This window comes from Salvia splendens, chromosome 19 (assembly GCF_004379255.2).
Source record: "Salvia splendens isolate huo1 chromosome 19, SspV2, whole genome shotgun sequence".
NCBI classification, from domain to species: Eukaryota; Viridiplantae; Streptophyta; class Magnoliopsida; order Lamiales; family Lamiaceae; genus Salvia; species Salvia splendens.
The window spans coordinates 1,345,003-1,361,121 of NC_056050.1; the positions used below are offsets into that span (position 1 = coordinate 1,345,003).

Consider the following 16,119-nt stretch of genomic DNA (forward strand, 5'->3'; position numbering starts at 1 on the left):
ATCTATATTCATGTTAAGTTTTTGTATATTATGTGGACATAATTAATTCCATGCATTTTGGGTAATTGCCTGATATTTTTTCTGGATATTTATGAACACTCAATTATTTGATTACATACATGATGCATCTATTCGAGTTAAATTGTGGGTATGATTAATAGATTATTTGAGAAATGGTAAACACTAAAATATGGAAATCTTGTTAGATGATGCAACTTGAAAATGAATATTATATTCATCATTTCATTTAGCTTTCGAATACTTACTAGTACTATTTAATACTCTTCTTACTTTAAAACTCCATCATCATCCTGAACAAAGTTAATTGCAATTTACTACCAATTTCATGGAGACCTCTTTCTTACTTCCTTTTTCACTCATGCTTTTAATAACTACTTTAAACATCTTCTTCACCCTCACCTTATCTGCAACACTAACCGATTCCACCACCGATCAAGATGCTCTACTTGAGTTCAAAAATGCCATCACTGTCGACACAAATGGTGTGTTGAGCAACAGCTGGCTCACCAACTCTTCCATTTGTGAATGGGCCGGTGTCACCTGTGGCGTCAAACACCACAGGGTCACGGCCCTCAACCTCTCCAACTTCGCCCTCCACGGAAAGCTCACTCCACATCTCGGAAATCTAACCTTTCTCCAGACCTTGGACGTCAGCTCCAACAACTTCACAGGCGTCTTACCTACTGAGCTGTCTAAACTACATCGTCTGAAGCATGTAAACGCGACATCTAACAACTTCACTGGAGAAGTACCGAGAGGTATCCTTACAAACATGTCTTCATTGGAAGACATTGATCTAAGGTATAACAAGCTATCAGGCGAGCTCCCAAGTGATATATGCAATAATACTCCAAAACTGAAGAGATTATTTCTCAGTATCAATCAAATATATGGAAAAATTCCAAGGAATATATATAAGTGCAGCAAGATGGAGGAGTTGAAGCTGTCGAGGAATATGTTCAATGGAAACATACCAACTCAAGTCGGGAATCTTAGTATGCTTACGTATTTATCTATATCTTATAACGATCTCCAAGGTAACTATATTTTAAGACAAGTTTCTTAATTTCGAGTTTTGTGTTAATAACTGGGACAATTGATTACGAAATTTGGTTTTTCCACTATCTTAAAACTTGTTGTAAAATTCATGAACTTTATTATATTTTGAGATTTCCTGTAATAAACAATTCTGGCCAAATGTTATTCCCATGTAGCTGTCGGATAATCTAGTCAGCCCAAACTATGTTGGTTTGTCAAATCAAAATGCTTATCTACACAAAGACGAGGTTGTTTCGGTATAAAAATATTTATAAAATTAAAAGTAATTTTAGATTTTACACATCATATTTTTTCTCTTCTAATTATATTATACTCCCTTCGTCCCTGAAAATTTGTCACCTATTTCCTTTTTCGTCCGTCCCTAAAAATTTGTCATCTTTCACTTTTACCATTTTTGGTAGTGGACCCTACATTTCAATAACTCATTCACACTCACATTTTATTATAAAACTAATATATAAAAGTAGGACACACATGCCACCAACTTTTTCAACCCACTTTCTACTATATTTCTTAAAACCCGTGCCGGGTCAAATGGTGACGAATTTTGGGGGACGGAGGGAGTAATTATTTTGTCCCGCTGCTCTCCTTCTCTCCCAACTCTCTGCAAATCATTTGCCATCGCCGTCACTCTCCTAACTCTCCTGCTCTCTTCCTTCTAACTCTCTCTCTCTCTCTCTCCAAATCCACCTACACCGTCACTCTCTATAAATCTGCCGCCGCTGTGTCTCGGCAAATCCGCCCTTATTAACCTAAATTGGACAACCCAGATTACCTAAGAGGAAAAATTAAAGATGCAGAAATATTTTGAAGATATTGAGCCTATTGTTTGCATCACCGATGACGCATTGTTTCTTTTTTTCTCATGTACTATTATTTGATGAGTTGAGGATTCTTTCACATAATTTCTGCATTTTTTATAAAATTTTGTAAGTTTGTAATTTTAGGTGACATACCAAGACAAATCGGGAACCTCTCATCACTATTAGGGTTGGATCTTGCTTCTAATAAGTTGGCAGGTATATTTATAAACTCGTACATAGTTAGTCTATTGCATTACAGTTCATATTTCTAATAAACAGTGCTACATTTATTGTGTTTTTAACCCCTTGATTTAACTATTTCAAGGAGCCTTCACATTGATTTAACAATTTTAATTAACCTTATTTGTCTTATTTTGATAGGAAATATTCCGTATTCTCTCTTCGACCTTTCCTCATTGGAATTCATGCACCTCTCCCGCAATAATCTATCTGGAAGCATACCCACAAATTTGGACAATTTACGAAACCTCCAAACACTGGATCTTACCATGGATAACTTAACAGGTGAGTGGAACAACTTATCTAGTACTCATTTGTCCCTAGTTCATAACTGGTTATCTACATTTGCTTAAAAAAGCTTTTGGTCCTACACATTAAGATTGATAGCTTTTGATATAAAATTTTATACTAATATATAGTATTATCTCTGTCCCAATAAATATGAAACATTTGGTTTTCGGTACGGGGTTTTATGCAGTGTTGTTCTTTAAGTTAATGAAAAGATAGTAAAGTAAGATGAAGGGAAAAATAGAGATGGTTTTATTACTATCAGTTTAGGAAACGTTTCATTTTTAATGGGACAATCCAAAAAAGAAAATGTTTCATTTTTAGTGGGACACTGAAGGATACTCTTTTGGGCCTAAATGAATGATGTTAAACTTCCAATTTATTGCTAAGATAATAAGATCAAAGGAATGCCTAATAGTAATAACCTTATAAATCTTCAAACGGATCAAGTTGTTTCTACATATGGATGTGATTAATTGCACACACCCCTATACTGACAAGTGCCGTAGCTTTATAAAACCGTATTTAGTTATAATATGATTACTATTTCAATATCAAAAAAACTAAACTTAATAAGCTGTTATGTTGACCTAATCACTTTCCACAACCCAATCTGTATTTGTCTAATTTAATCCTAAATATGTCACAATTAGTGTGGTTCTAGTATATACTTTAAATGTATCTTAAACTTAAATTTGTGTACGGCTCTATATTTTTTCAGTAACTTAATTTATTTATTTAGGACACATACCAAGACAAATCGGGAACCTCACTTCACTACTAAAGCTGGAACTTAGTGGAAATCGGTTGGCTGGTATGTTTATAAACTTGTACATTACTGGTTTATTACATGACTTATTCATAATAAATGTAACAAAATTTTCTCATCTTTTAAATACTAATTGATAGTACTATATTTCATGGCTTGAACTTTGACTAATGTTACAAAAAGGATGACTTGAAATATACAAAAACAACTCATTAAATTGAATTATAACTTTCCAGTAGCTGGATTGCCGAAGAATCTTGATAATCTACCGGACCTTGAGTTTTATTTGCATCATTCAACGATTGGATGTATACTCATCCCTTTTTCCATATTCAAACTTAAGGAAACTAAAGTTATTAACTCATCAACGATATTAAATGGAGAGTGAAAGAGAGATGAATATTTAATTGGAGATAGAAAGTTATCAAAAATAGATATGTGTCATCTTGGTCGGGAATATTTAAAAAGGAAAGTGTGTCAGCTAATTAGCTGGGACAGAGGGGTGTACCAAAAAGTCTATATTTTTTCAGTACGGTAAATTGATGCGGTATTTCGATATTTTTTTTATACGGTAAGTGCTTCATTTTTCAAAACCTCTATATATTACATCTTATCTTATACTCCCTCCGTCCCATGTTACTTGAGTCGTTTCTTTTCGGCACGGGGATTTAAGAAAGTTGTGTTTTGTGAGTTAAATAAAGTAAAATAAAGTAGAAAAAAGAATAAAGTAAGAGAGATAAAAGATAGTAAAGTAAAAGAAATAATATCATAATTTTTACTTTTTTATGGAAATAATTATGGCTTTTACAATAATTATTGTAATTTATCAGTATTTGTAGGATTTCGACAATTTAGAATTTTTAATATTTTACACAATTTAACAAATTTGCTATTGTTAAATTTTGCATTATGCTAAAATCATTAATTATATTAAAAAGTAAATTTAATTAACAAAAAATAAATATAGAACATGTCTTCTCACATATATAAGCGAATCATCTCATTTTAAGATAAATCATCTCATTTTAAGATAAATCATCTCACGCTAAGCTATCATATGTTATCACATGTATTACCAAACTAGCACTAAACTGCCAAAGTTGTTTTTAAGCTTATGATACGGATATAATTAATTGTACATGCTTTTCTTATACGACAAATTGATAGGTGTCATACCGAAGGAGATTGGACATCTTACATCATTAACTCGTCTGTCCCTAGACTTTAATAGATTGACAGGTATGACTTCATAACTATTTTCCCTAGATTGTACTCCCTTCCAACATAATTTGACACAGTTTTCTATTTTAGGTCGTCCCAAATAATTTGACCTATTTCACTTTTATCATTTTGGGTCGAACCTGGGTCTATTGTTTAGAAGGCAATAATCCTAACCGTTAGACTACAAACACTAGTTGAGATATCTTGAAAACTAAATTGTTTTATACATTTATTAAGATGATAATGTTATAAAAAATGATAATTTATGATTAAAAAGTAGAATTCGGTGAAATGAGAATTTGCTTCTTCGAGTTATTAAGATGATTATGTTGTGTGATTGAAATGAAGATTTTTAATAAATGTATTAATTTTTATAAATGTATTAATTTTTAATTCGTATTGTAATGTATTAATTTTTATAAATGAATTAAAAATTTTCTGAATTTTTATAGTTATTTAAATATTCAAATAAAAGAAAATGCATAACGCGCTTCTTTGCTAATGGTCTGACAAATTGATAGGTGTCATTCCGAAGGAGATTGGACATCTTACATCATTAACTCAATTGTCCCTAAACTTTAATAGATTGACAGGTATGACTTCATCACTACTCTCCACTAGTTCCCCTAGATTGCAATAGATTACACTCTCCATCTGCGAATATGAGTCTTATTAGAGTGTCTATAGTGGGGGAGCCGCGGATGGTGGCTCGGGTGCGCGGCCCCCACTACAGAGAGCCACGAAGTGTGGCTGAGAGCCGAGGGCCGAGAGAGAGCCGCGGCCCACCACTGCAGAGAGCCGCAATTTGGTGGCTCGGCCACCGGAATTTTTTTTTTTTCGAAAAATCTTTTATAAATATTACACTTCCATTTCCATTTCTTCCCACTCCATTTTATACCCTTCAAAACCCTAATTTTAATCCTATAAAAAATGGAAGGTGGAGATGGTGATTTCCCGGGATATGGAGACTCGGGATACGGCAACTTCCCATCTTCCCATCTTTTTTGTAGTGTTTTTTAAAAAAATTTCGTTGTATAATTTTCCTCTATCTATAATACGACAAAAATTTGTCTTTAATTTTTTTTTATTAAATTATGTTTATTTTCCAAATTATTAGTCTAATTAAATTTATTGTAGTTAAATTAAAAAATATCATTAAACAAACAAAAAAATTAATTTTTATTTTGGAGAGGGCCACATTTCGTGGCCCATGTTGTTTTTGGGTTTTAACCATTGTGGAGGGCCATGGAGAGCCACATTTGGTGGCCTGGCCAACTTTGGTGGCCCTCAAGGGCCACCATTGTGGACACTCTTAGTTTTCGGCATAAAATTTTAAAAATATTAAGAAAAATGGGTAAAAAAATTAGTAGAATATGAGTTATACTTATATATATATTAATTTTAAAGAAATGTGAATGTAATGAGTTATTGGAATGTGAGGCTTAAATACTATTTATAATAAAAATAAACCAGAACTTTTATTCATAAACGGACCGAAATAGAAAAACGAAACTCCTAGAGGGAGGAAGTAAATGTTATCGCATGTATCCTACCAAACAAACAGGATACAAACAAACATTTAATTGCCAAAGTTGTTTCTAAGCGTATGATATGGGTATAATTAATTGTACATGCTTCTCTTATACGACAAATTGATAGGTGTCATACCGAAGGAGATTGGACATCTTACATCATTAACTCGTCTGTCCCTAGACTTTAATAGATTGACAGGTATGACTTCATCACTACTTTCCCTAGACTTTAATAGATTGACAGGTATGACTTCATCACTACTTTCCTCAGATTTTAATAGAGTGATATAGGTATGACTTCATTTTGATTTCATAATAATTAAAGTCAATGCGTTATAGAGTAATTTTCTTTGTAGAAATAAGTCACTTAGACACACATTTTAATCCATAATTGATAAAACAAGAAAGAACAAAAAAAATACTTGAAATCATATAGTGGATGATGGGAGACTTAAATAATAAAGTAGTAAAAGAGAAAAGAAAAAAATTTGTTATGGATATTGATTTTTTTATTGGAAACGAAAAAGAAAATGTATTCTATTTCTATGGAAAGGGGGAGTATTAATCACTTTCTACAAATCCAATTCAAATCGTCTAATTTAATTCTAAAATGTCTATCACAATTAGTCTAATTCCCACATATGGTAAATCAATCTTAAACATAAAAGTGTATTCGAAACTCTATATCTCTTCAATATTTTCCTAATTAATTTTGTATCTCAAATTGATTTTTTTTCATACAATTTCAGCATTTTAATAATTTTTTTTAAGTAACTTTGACATGTCTTTACTATTAGGATTTGATCTTGCTCAATAAGTTTGTGGTTGCGGGGTATATTTATAAACTTTGTACATTGTAAATATTCATAGTTACTACAATTTGGATTTAAATATCTATTATTCCTTTGGTCCCGAATCACTAGAAGTAGATAGTTTTCTACAATTCACCAAATCTAATTCTAACATTCCAAAAGTTTATGTATCTAAATCTATCCAACCACTATTTGGCATATGCTGGAGTTGGATTTTTAATAGTTGTAATGAAATTTACTATCTATTCATGATTGATTGTTCTCTGTTTTATTAGTCCTTCAAGAATTCATTTTTTGATAGGAAATATTCCTTCTTCTATCTTCAACGTTTCCTCGTTGGAATCCATATACCTCAATGGCAATTCTATATCTGGAAGTATACCCACAAATTTGGACAATTTACTCAACCTCCAAGAATTGTCACTCGGCGGCAACAACTTAACTGGTACGAGTAGTAACTTATATCTAGTAGTACTCTTTTGGCCCGGAATAAATTCTGTAATTTTAAATTATACTCTTTTCAGACAACTGTCTTATTAATTTTGTGATGAAATGATGTTAAACTTTCCTAATTTATTGCCGAGATATAAGTATGAATAGGATAACTAATTTTTTGTGTCAAACTATTGAACCCGTCATTGTTAGTTTGTTTTATATCATTGTTAAACATTGTTAGTTTGTTTAGGTCATTTTATAAAATCCGGATTTGAAGAATACGGATGTCATTTTTAGATCATTTTAGGTCATGTTTACTATCATGACCTAAAAACATACTAAGAATGACCTGACCTCTGTATTGTCTAAAAATGACATCCGGGTGTGGTTCTGCAATAAGATTGAGTTTTGCATATATCACAACTCTATCTTTATAACAGGTCAAAATGATCGAGCTGTATTAATCACTCTCCACAATCCATTTCAAATTTGTCTTATTTAATCATAAAATGTTAGCCACAATTAATCTATTTCTTAAACATAAATTTATATTCGGAATTTATATCTCTTCAATATTTTCGTTGTTAAGTTTGAATCTTAAAGTTGACTTCTTTCATGCAATTTCAGCACTTAAATAAAGTTTTGTAAGTAAGTTTGACCGCCCTTCACTGTTAGGCCTGTACCTTGCTAAATTTGTACATCGTAAATATTACATTGCATATTAATTACAACTACTTGGCATGTTCCTGATTTTGGATCTTGGCGTTGCAATGATCTCGAAGAAACTGTAATGGACTTTAAAATTTATTCAAGATTCGATGTTCTCTGTTTTATAAATTCCGCAAGAATTCATGTGTAAGCCTATCTAATACATATTCATCTCAGGTTCCATACCCAACCAAGTTGGTAATCTCACTAAGCTAGGAACACTGAATTTGGCAAACAATAAGTTGAAAGGTATGTTTATATAGGTAAATTTTGCACATGTTCTGGTAACTACTAGTAGTGGGATCCTGAACTAATCTTTGGCTAAACCTTGGAAATCTTAACGCCATAATGTCTTTCAAATCCTTCCATTCGCCCCACTTTAAGCAGTGCATTATTTTTTGGCACGAAATTTTATGTAATGTTATTTATAGTTAAGTGGAGAGAGGAAAAAGTATGAGTGAGAAAAAGTAGAGAGTCATAGTTCTATTTTAAGAAATGTGTTGTTTAGAGTGAGATATCCCAAAAAGTAAAATGCGCTATCACTTAAATTATTTCGGTCATATCTACCATATTCAAACTTTTATTATTACTGTCCACACTCTATCTCGATGTTTTTATAACAGACTCACACTCACAGGCGAAATTCCAACCTCTATCACCAATGCTTCTCATCTTATGGATATATACTTGGGCAGCAATTCATTCTCTGGCCTTATCCCCGACTTCGGTAACCTAAGATATCTGCTATTCCTTGGTCTAAGTGACAATAATCTGACTGGGGTTAAATCACCAAATCAAGAATTGGAGTTTCTCTCTGGTTTAGCAAACTGCTTAATTTTATTTAGCTTGGATATTAGTAACAATCCAATGATAAACGGTATCCTTCCAGCTTCCATTGGGAACTTGCCTAAATCTCTTTCCACCTTTGCAGCATCTAACTGCAGCATCAGAGGTATAATTCCTCCTGAAATTGGAAATTTGAGGAATTTGCAGGTTTTGGATTTGTCCAAAAATCAACTCATAGGATTCATCCCAACTACATTTCCAGTGGTTTGTAAGCTTAAGTCACTCAGCTTGAATGGTAATAAGTTGGCAGGATCATTACCCCAATCCCTTTCAAATTGTCGAAGACTGCAGATTCTTGATATTGGAAATAACAATATACAAGACACCTTTCCAGTTTGGACCGGAAATCTCACTGGTCTGCGCGTCCTGATATTGAGATCCAACAACTTTAGTGGTACCATTTCTTCTCACACTTCCAATGCTAGTCTTCCATTCCCCAAGTTGCAAGTTTTTGATATATCCCATAATGCATTCATTGGCAATCTGCCCCAAGAATATCTGAGGAATTTCAAAGGGTTGATTGATGTACAAGAGATTCATCCAGGAGAATATGGGTTTCCGAATCTGATTCCGATTACAATTCCGATAGAAGCTTATGGGTATTCATCTACATTAACAGTGAAAGGTTCCGATCTAGAATATAAGGGAATTTTGATAACCTTGACAGCAATTGACATGTCATCCAACAGATTCTCAGGCAGTATCCCAAGTTCCTTAGGAAATTTGAATTACTTGATATACTTGAATCTATCTCACAATTGCCTCACAGGAGGTATACCTGCATCTCTTGGAAACATTACAGAACTCGAGTCGTTGGACCTGTCTTCAAATCGATTGGAAGGGGAAATTCCAACAGAGCTAACAAAGCTCAAATTTCTTTCGGCGATAAACCTGTCCATGAATAATCTTTCAGGGATGATACCTCAATCCAGTGGCCAGTTTCCCACATTTGAAAATACATCATATGTTGGGAATTCTGGACTATGTGGATTTCCTTTATCACGGAAATGCGAAGAGCCTTTGCCCTCAGTGATGTTGGAAGAAGGTGATCAAGATTATGGTATTCTAGAGGGATTCTGTTGGCAGGCGGTTGTTTCTGGTTATGGATGTGGATTTGTAATTGGTGGTATTGTGGGTTGTCTGATTTTTGGGTATGGAAGGCCTAAATGGTTGGTGGAATGGATCTACAAATTTTACAGGATTAAGATAAAGATGAGAAGTCGAAGAGGATAAGAAGGTTCAGCTTCAATATATAATTATGGTTGCTGTTGTTTTCTCACATTTATTTGCATGTTATGTTCAACTTTCTATACATACTGTGTTGAATATTCATGAATGATGCTTTTTATTTTACAATTTGGTATACAAACAATTCCTCTTTAAATTTCGTATTTTTCACTATTTTTTTTATGAAAGAAAATTTCAGTGTATCTTGAAACCTTAGTCTTCATCCTCAAATTTTGATTGTTCATGTGCCTAAACATGAGAGAATAAAATTTATTCTTATTATCAGCTCCATATTTGTAGTTTGTACTGGTTAAAAACGACAATATAATGAATAGCCTCGTCAACATCATTCCTGGAATATTACAAAATGTCCAGCGAAAAGTCTACTGTTAAAAAAGTTTCCACAATTAATAAAAAGAATTAATATTTCCGTTCTAATAGAATAAATACACAACACAACACAGTATAATACGTTACTTACAATACATGGAAAGTCAAGTTTTGTTTTTTTCTCCATTTTAAATAAAGTAGAAGTAACTTTATATTTCATTCATCTTCGTATTGAAATGGTCTCTAATAAAACAATATATATAGTTGATACAAATTGCAAGAGTACAAACATACGACATAAACAATGACTAACCGTCCAAATTAAAATATATTGTCAATTATCAATAAATGATCTTATTCGACACTACAATTTTTTGCATTGCAAGTTCAAAGTTGGTAGACTCTCCCAAATATAATACTATGAACTTTCCTTTTTTTCCACTATGAACAATTTCGGAGAGAGAGAAACTATTTATTTACATAAAATCAGATCTATTTTGAATTTGCATGCATTTTTTTTCTCAATAGGATATGCAATATTATCACTACACCCCCTTAAAATTTGATTAGGAAATCTTGTTTGATATGTTAACTTATTACTTTACATATACCCTCATCATCATTAACAAAACCAAATTGCAATTTACCACCACTTTTATGGAGACCTCTTTCTTGTTTCACTTTTCACTCATGATTTTAGTCACAGTAAACATGCTCTTTACCCTCATCTCATCTGCACCACTGACCGATTCCACCACTGATCGAGATGCTCTTCTTGCTTTTAAAAGAGCCATCACTGTCGACACACATGGCGCGTTGACCAACAGCTGGCTCACCAACACATCTATCTGTGTTTGGGCCGGTGTCTCCTGTGGCATCAAACACCACAGGGTCACAGCCCTCAATCTCTCAAACTTTTCCCTCCACGGAAACCTCTCCCCACATCTCGGAAACCTAACGTTTCTCCAGTCCTTGGATATCAGCTCCAACAACTTCACTGGCGTCTTACCTACTGAGCTGTCTAAACTACGACGTTTGAAGCATCTACGCGCATCATCCAACAACTTCAGTGGAGAAATACCTGGAGTTATCCTTACAAACATGTCTGTATTGGAATATATTGATCTGAGGTCTAACAACCTAACGGGCGCGCTCCCAAGTGATATGTGCAACAATACTCCGAAACTGAAGATATTAATTCTTAGAGAGAATCATATATATGGAAATATTCCAAGGAGTATATATAAGTGTAGTGAGATGCAGAAGCTGGGCTTGTCCATGAATATGTTCAGTGGAAACATACCAACCGAAGTTGGAAATCTTAGTATGCTTACAGTTTTATCTCTACATGATAACGATCTCCAAGGTAACTATATTAATCTATAATTCAAGCTTTCACACTAGTTTAACTATTTTTTTTAACATCATTTTTCTATATTTTGATAGGAAATATTCCAGCATCTGTTTTCAACGTTTCACGGTTGGACTTCATATACCTCAATGGCAATATACTGTCTGGAAGCATACCCACAAATTTTGGCAGTTTAATCAACCTCCAACACTTGTATCTATACGACAACAATTTAACAGGTGAACAAAAACATGGAATTATTGATCAGTTTTATTTTAATACTTTCTTTATCCCTATGTAGTTGAGTTGTATTTCTTTTTGCATTGTCCACTTTAGTCGAGTTATTTTCTTTTTTTTACAAAAAATAATATATTTCTTCTCTTTTATTTTACTTGCTCTTAGCTTATTGTTTTTTCATCTTTTTTTCTTTTCTATTTTATTATCATTTACTTCACTCTGTTAAAACAATTTGTTGTTAAAATTCTGTGCAAAAAGAATCGCCTCTATTGCATACCGAGCGAGGGAATATTATTTGGTCAAACTTTCAATTTAATCGCACATCCTCGGTAGTTATGTGTTGAAACTGCCGAAGTTGTCATGGGTGTAATTAATTGCACACACTGCTATTCCATGACAAATGACAGGTGGCATACCAAAGGAGATTGGAAGCTTACATCCTTGAAATATCTCTCTCTGTATTATAAGAGCATCCACAGTGGTTATAGTCCACCAATAGCTCAGCCATAGCCTAGCCACAAACTCCTCCTGTCACATCATCAATACTAAAAATCCTCCTGCCACATCAGAAATAGTCCGGCCATAGCCTAGCCATATCATAAATAGCACAGCCACATCAATTGCCACATCAATAATAACACAATATACGGAATTTAATTTACGAGACATATACGGGAAACATTAATAATACTGTTTTAATTTTTTTTTAAAGTACAATAAATTAAAAAAAGTACAAAAATTTTAAAAAAGTACATTAATAAAAAAAATTACATTCAAAATCGCAAAAAATACATTACTTAAAAAAAATCACTCGCCGGCTCCCTCGCCTCCGTCGAATGAAAATGAAGTGCAAATCGCGTATATAGAGTGTTTCGAAATTAAAAATAAAAAATAAAAATCCGCTGGGCTATCCGGGCGCTGCAATGGAGCCGAGCGGATCGCCCAACGCATAGCCTAGCGGATTTTGACCGCCTAGCGCTAGGTGAAATTGATTTCCGAAAAACCGCTCAGCGGTTTTCGACTCCTCCAATGGTTCGCCTAGCGACCGCCTAGCGCCGGCGCTCGGCTAGGCGGTGCGCTAGGCGCCATTGTAGATGCTCTAATAACTTGACAGGTGCGTACTCTTTCCGTCCACTTGAGATGAGAATAAATAATATGGAATTTTAGGTTGAATAATTGTTTGGTATAAAGTAGAGGAAAAAGTAATTAAATATTTTAATGAGAAAATTGAAGAGAGAGATATTTTAAATATAAAAAGTGGACATCTTAAATGGGACAAAATAAATCGGAAAAGTGGACATGAGACGGAGGGAGTATGATTTTATCAGTATTTGGATTTTAGGATAACTAAAGTTGTACACTTCTGTCTAAATTAACATAACACTTTCCAATTTTGTTTGCACCGACGAATAAGATACATTTTTTTTAATAATTCTTTTTGTCTAATTAATATAATCAACCACCTTTTTCTTCTCCAATTAAATATTTAATTCTCTCTTTATTTAATATTTAATTCTCTCTCTTTATTTACTATTTTAGGAAGTTTCAAGTTAATTGATTCATTTCTATTTTTGATAAAAAGTACTCATCTCTCTTACTTTATTCTCTCTTCATCTCTCTTACTTTATTTACTATCCACTAAGCACATTATTTTTAAACTTCGTGCCGAAAAGAAGCGTCTCTATTAACAAGAAACGAATGGACTACTTAGATCACTCTTTTTATTTCCAGTAAACCATATTAAACAATAACTTCTAAATCTCATGTCGATTAAGAAATATGTCATTTTATCCGATACGGAGGAAGTAGTAATCACTTCTCGCAACTGAATTCCAATTCGTCGAATAAATTGTAAAACTTTAAGGGTGTGTTTGGGAGCATGGAATTGGAGATGTGAAGTTGGAATTGGAGTCTTTAATTCCAAATCCATCTTTGGCACCATAAAAATATTTGGATTTGGAATTGAATTGCATTCCAATTCCACAATTTGAATTCCATATCAAAAATAGAAAATTTGAATTCCAAATAGTAATAAAATTAGATAAATTCACTATATATCCACAACACACACTTCACATATTTCACACACTACACACATTTCACAAACTTCACGCACTACACACACTACACACATTTCACACACTACACACACTACACACATTTCACACACTACACACACTTCACGCACTACACACATTTCATACACTACACACATTTCACACATTTCATACACTACACACATTTCACGTATTTCACACACTACACGCACTACGTACATTTCACACACATTTCACACACTTCATACACTACACACATTTCACGCACTTCACACAATACAAATATTTCACACACTACACGCACTACACACAATACACACTACACACACTTCACGCACTATACACATTTCACACACTACGCACACTACACACATTTCACACATCTCACACACTTCACACACTACACACACTACACACATTTCATGCACTTTACACACTACACACACTACACACATTTCAAACACTTCATACACTACACACATTTCACGCACTTCACACACTACACACACTACACACATCTCACGCACTTCACACACTACACACATTTCATGCACTACACACACTACACACATTTTACACACTACACACAATCCACACAATTCACACACTACGCATACTACACACATTTCACACAAAATATACACTACACGCATTTTACACAAAATACACATACTATTCACAAACTGAAACTTCAAATTTGGTTCAGTTTTTTAGTTTTTTGGTTAGTTCAGTTTAAATTTTTGAAAATTTAAATTTTTCGATACAATTCGGTTCGGATAAAAAAAATCTAAAAACAAAAAAAAATCCTAAAATTGGATGCTTGAAATCCAATTTTAGGATTTTTTTTTGTTTTTAGATTTTTTTTATCCGAACCGAATTGTCCTAATCCTAAAATTGGATGCTTGAAATATGTGAAATATTGAAATCCAAGCCTTCTAGCTCAAGTGGTTGAGAAGGATGGCAAGGATATGGCACCATCCAGAAGGTCTTGAGTTCGAATCCTGGAAGGTGCAACTTGGGATTAATTTCCCCTGTGGGCCTTTACAGGGCTTGGCAAGCTTTCGAGCCTGGACGCGTCTGAGGGTGGTGGGAGTCTACCGAGGCTAAACTCGCCGGAGGAGGGCTGTGTGTTAGTGTGCACGCCCGAAACCGTCGGAGGAGGGCTGTGTGTTAGTGTGCACGCCCGAACTCGTCAGGAGGGAAGCTAAAGAAAGTACTCGAGCCACGAGGGGCTGTGTCGGGCTAGATCGCTTGCCGAATGTATCTCGAACTCCAATTTAAAAAAAATATATGTGAAATATTGAAGTGTGAGAAATGTGTGTAGTGTGTGTTATGTGTGAAATGTGTGTAGTGTGAAGTGTGTGAAATGCATGTAGTGTGTGAAATGTGTGAAATGCGTGTAGTGTGTGAAGTATGTGAAATATGTGTAGTGTGTGTAGTGCATGAAGTGTGTGAAATGTGTGAAGTGTGTGGAATGTGTGAAGTATGTGAAATGTGTGTAATGCGTGTAGTGTGTGTATTTTGTGTAATGTGAGTGTGAGTGTATTTTGTATATAGTGTGTATGCATAAATTCTTCAAATTCAATTCCATATCAATTACTTCATTTTATCAACATAGGATTTGGAATTGAATTCTAATTCAATACCATCCAATTCAATTCCAATTCTGTGTTCCAAACGCACCCTAATTTGTATTATGACTCTGTCTTGATCTCGATTTTCAAAATTCATTGCGTGTTAACTACTAGTTTTATATAATTTCAGGATTTTTATAAATTTTGCACTTAAATTTGTCAATTTCATCATTCAGGTCATATACCAGCAACTCGGGAACCTCTCTTCACAATTAGGGCTCAATATTGCTGTGAATAAGTTGGCGGGTATTCATGATACCATTACTAAATTTCTAGTATTTTAAATAATTCATATTCTCTTTGTTCCCCTATAAGCAAGTCGCTTTTTTTAGATATCCCACCATAAGTGAGTCATTATAAAAATATCCCATCTTTTATTTTATTTTCTCATGTGCTTTATTCTTTTATATTACTTTCCTGCAGTTGAATTGCCGAGAGAGCTTGGTAATCTATCAGAGCTCAAGTTCTTAGAGGGATCCTTCAACGGTTTCCTGACCGGACTCATCCCCTCTTCCATATTCAACCTATCAAATTTGAAGATGCTCTCTC

At 33.8% G+C, this 16,119-nt stretch overlaps 1 protein-coding gene across 7 annotated transcripts in view; it reads left to right on the top strand.

The window, feature by feature from the left end:
* The first annotated feature begins 272 nt into the window (after nucleotides 1–272).
* The window catches only part of LOC121778106 (receptor-like protein 35), a 38,083-nt gene continuing 22,236 nt past the window's right edge, over nucleotides 273–16,119 (top strand). The window contains exons 1-10 of one of the 7 annotated variants that reach the window (XM_042175392.1): nucleotides 275–1,058; nucleotides 2,028–2,099; nucleotides 2,265–2,408; nucleotides 3,154–3,225; nucleotides 4,348–4,419; nucleotides 4,923–4,994; nucleotides 6,061–6,132; nucleotides 7,047–7,190; nucleotides 8,066–8,137; nucleotides 8,526–10,090. In XM_042175392.1, the coding sequence (XP_042031326.1) occupies nucleotides 347–1,058; nucleotides 2,028–2,099; nucleotides 2,265–2,408; nucleotides 3,154–3,225; nucleotides 4,348–4,419; nucleotides 4,923–4,994; nucleotides 6,061–6,132; nucleotides 7,047–7,190; nucleotides 8,066–8,137; nucleotides 8,526–9,967 (2,874 nt within the window). In that variant the 5' untranslated portion in view covers nucleotides 275–346 and the 3' untranslated portion in view covers nucleotides 9,968–10,090. Of the gene's footprint in view, nucleotides 1,059–1,697; nucleotides 1,948–2,014; nucleotides 2,100–2,264; nucleotides 2,409–3,153; nucleotides 3,226–4,347; nucleotides 4,420–4,922; nucleotides 4,995–6,060; nucleotides 6,133–7,046; nucleotides 7,191–8,065; nucleotides 8,138–8,525; nucleotides 10,091–16,119 lie in introns of those variants that run through there. The other 6 variants (XM_042175397.1, XM_042175398.1, XM_042175393.1 and 3 more) reach the window with 6 other exon arrangements.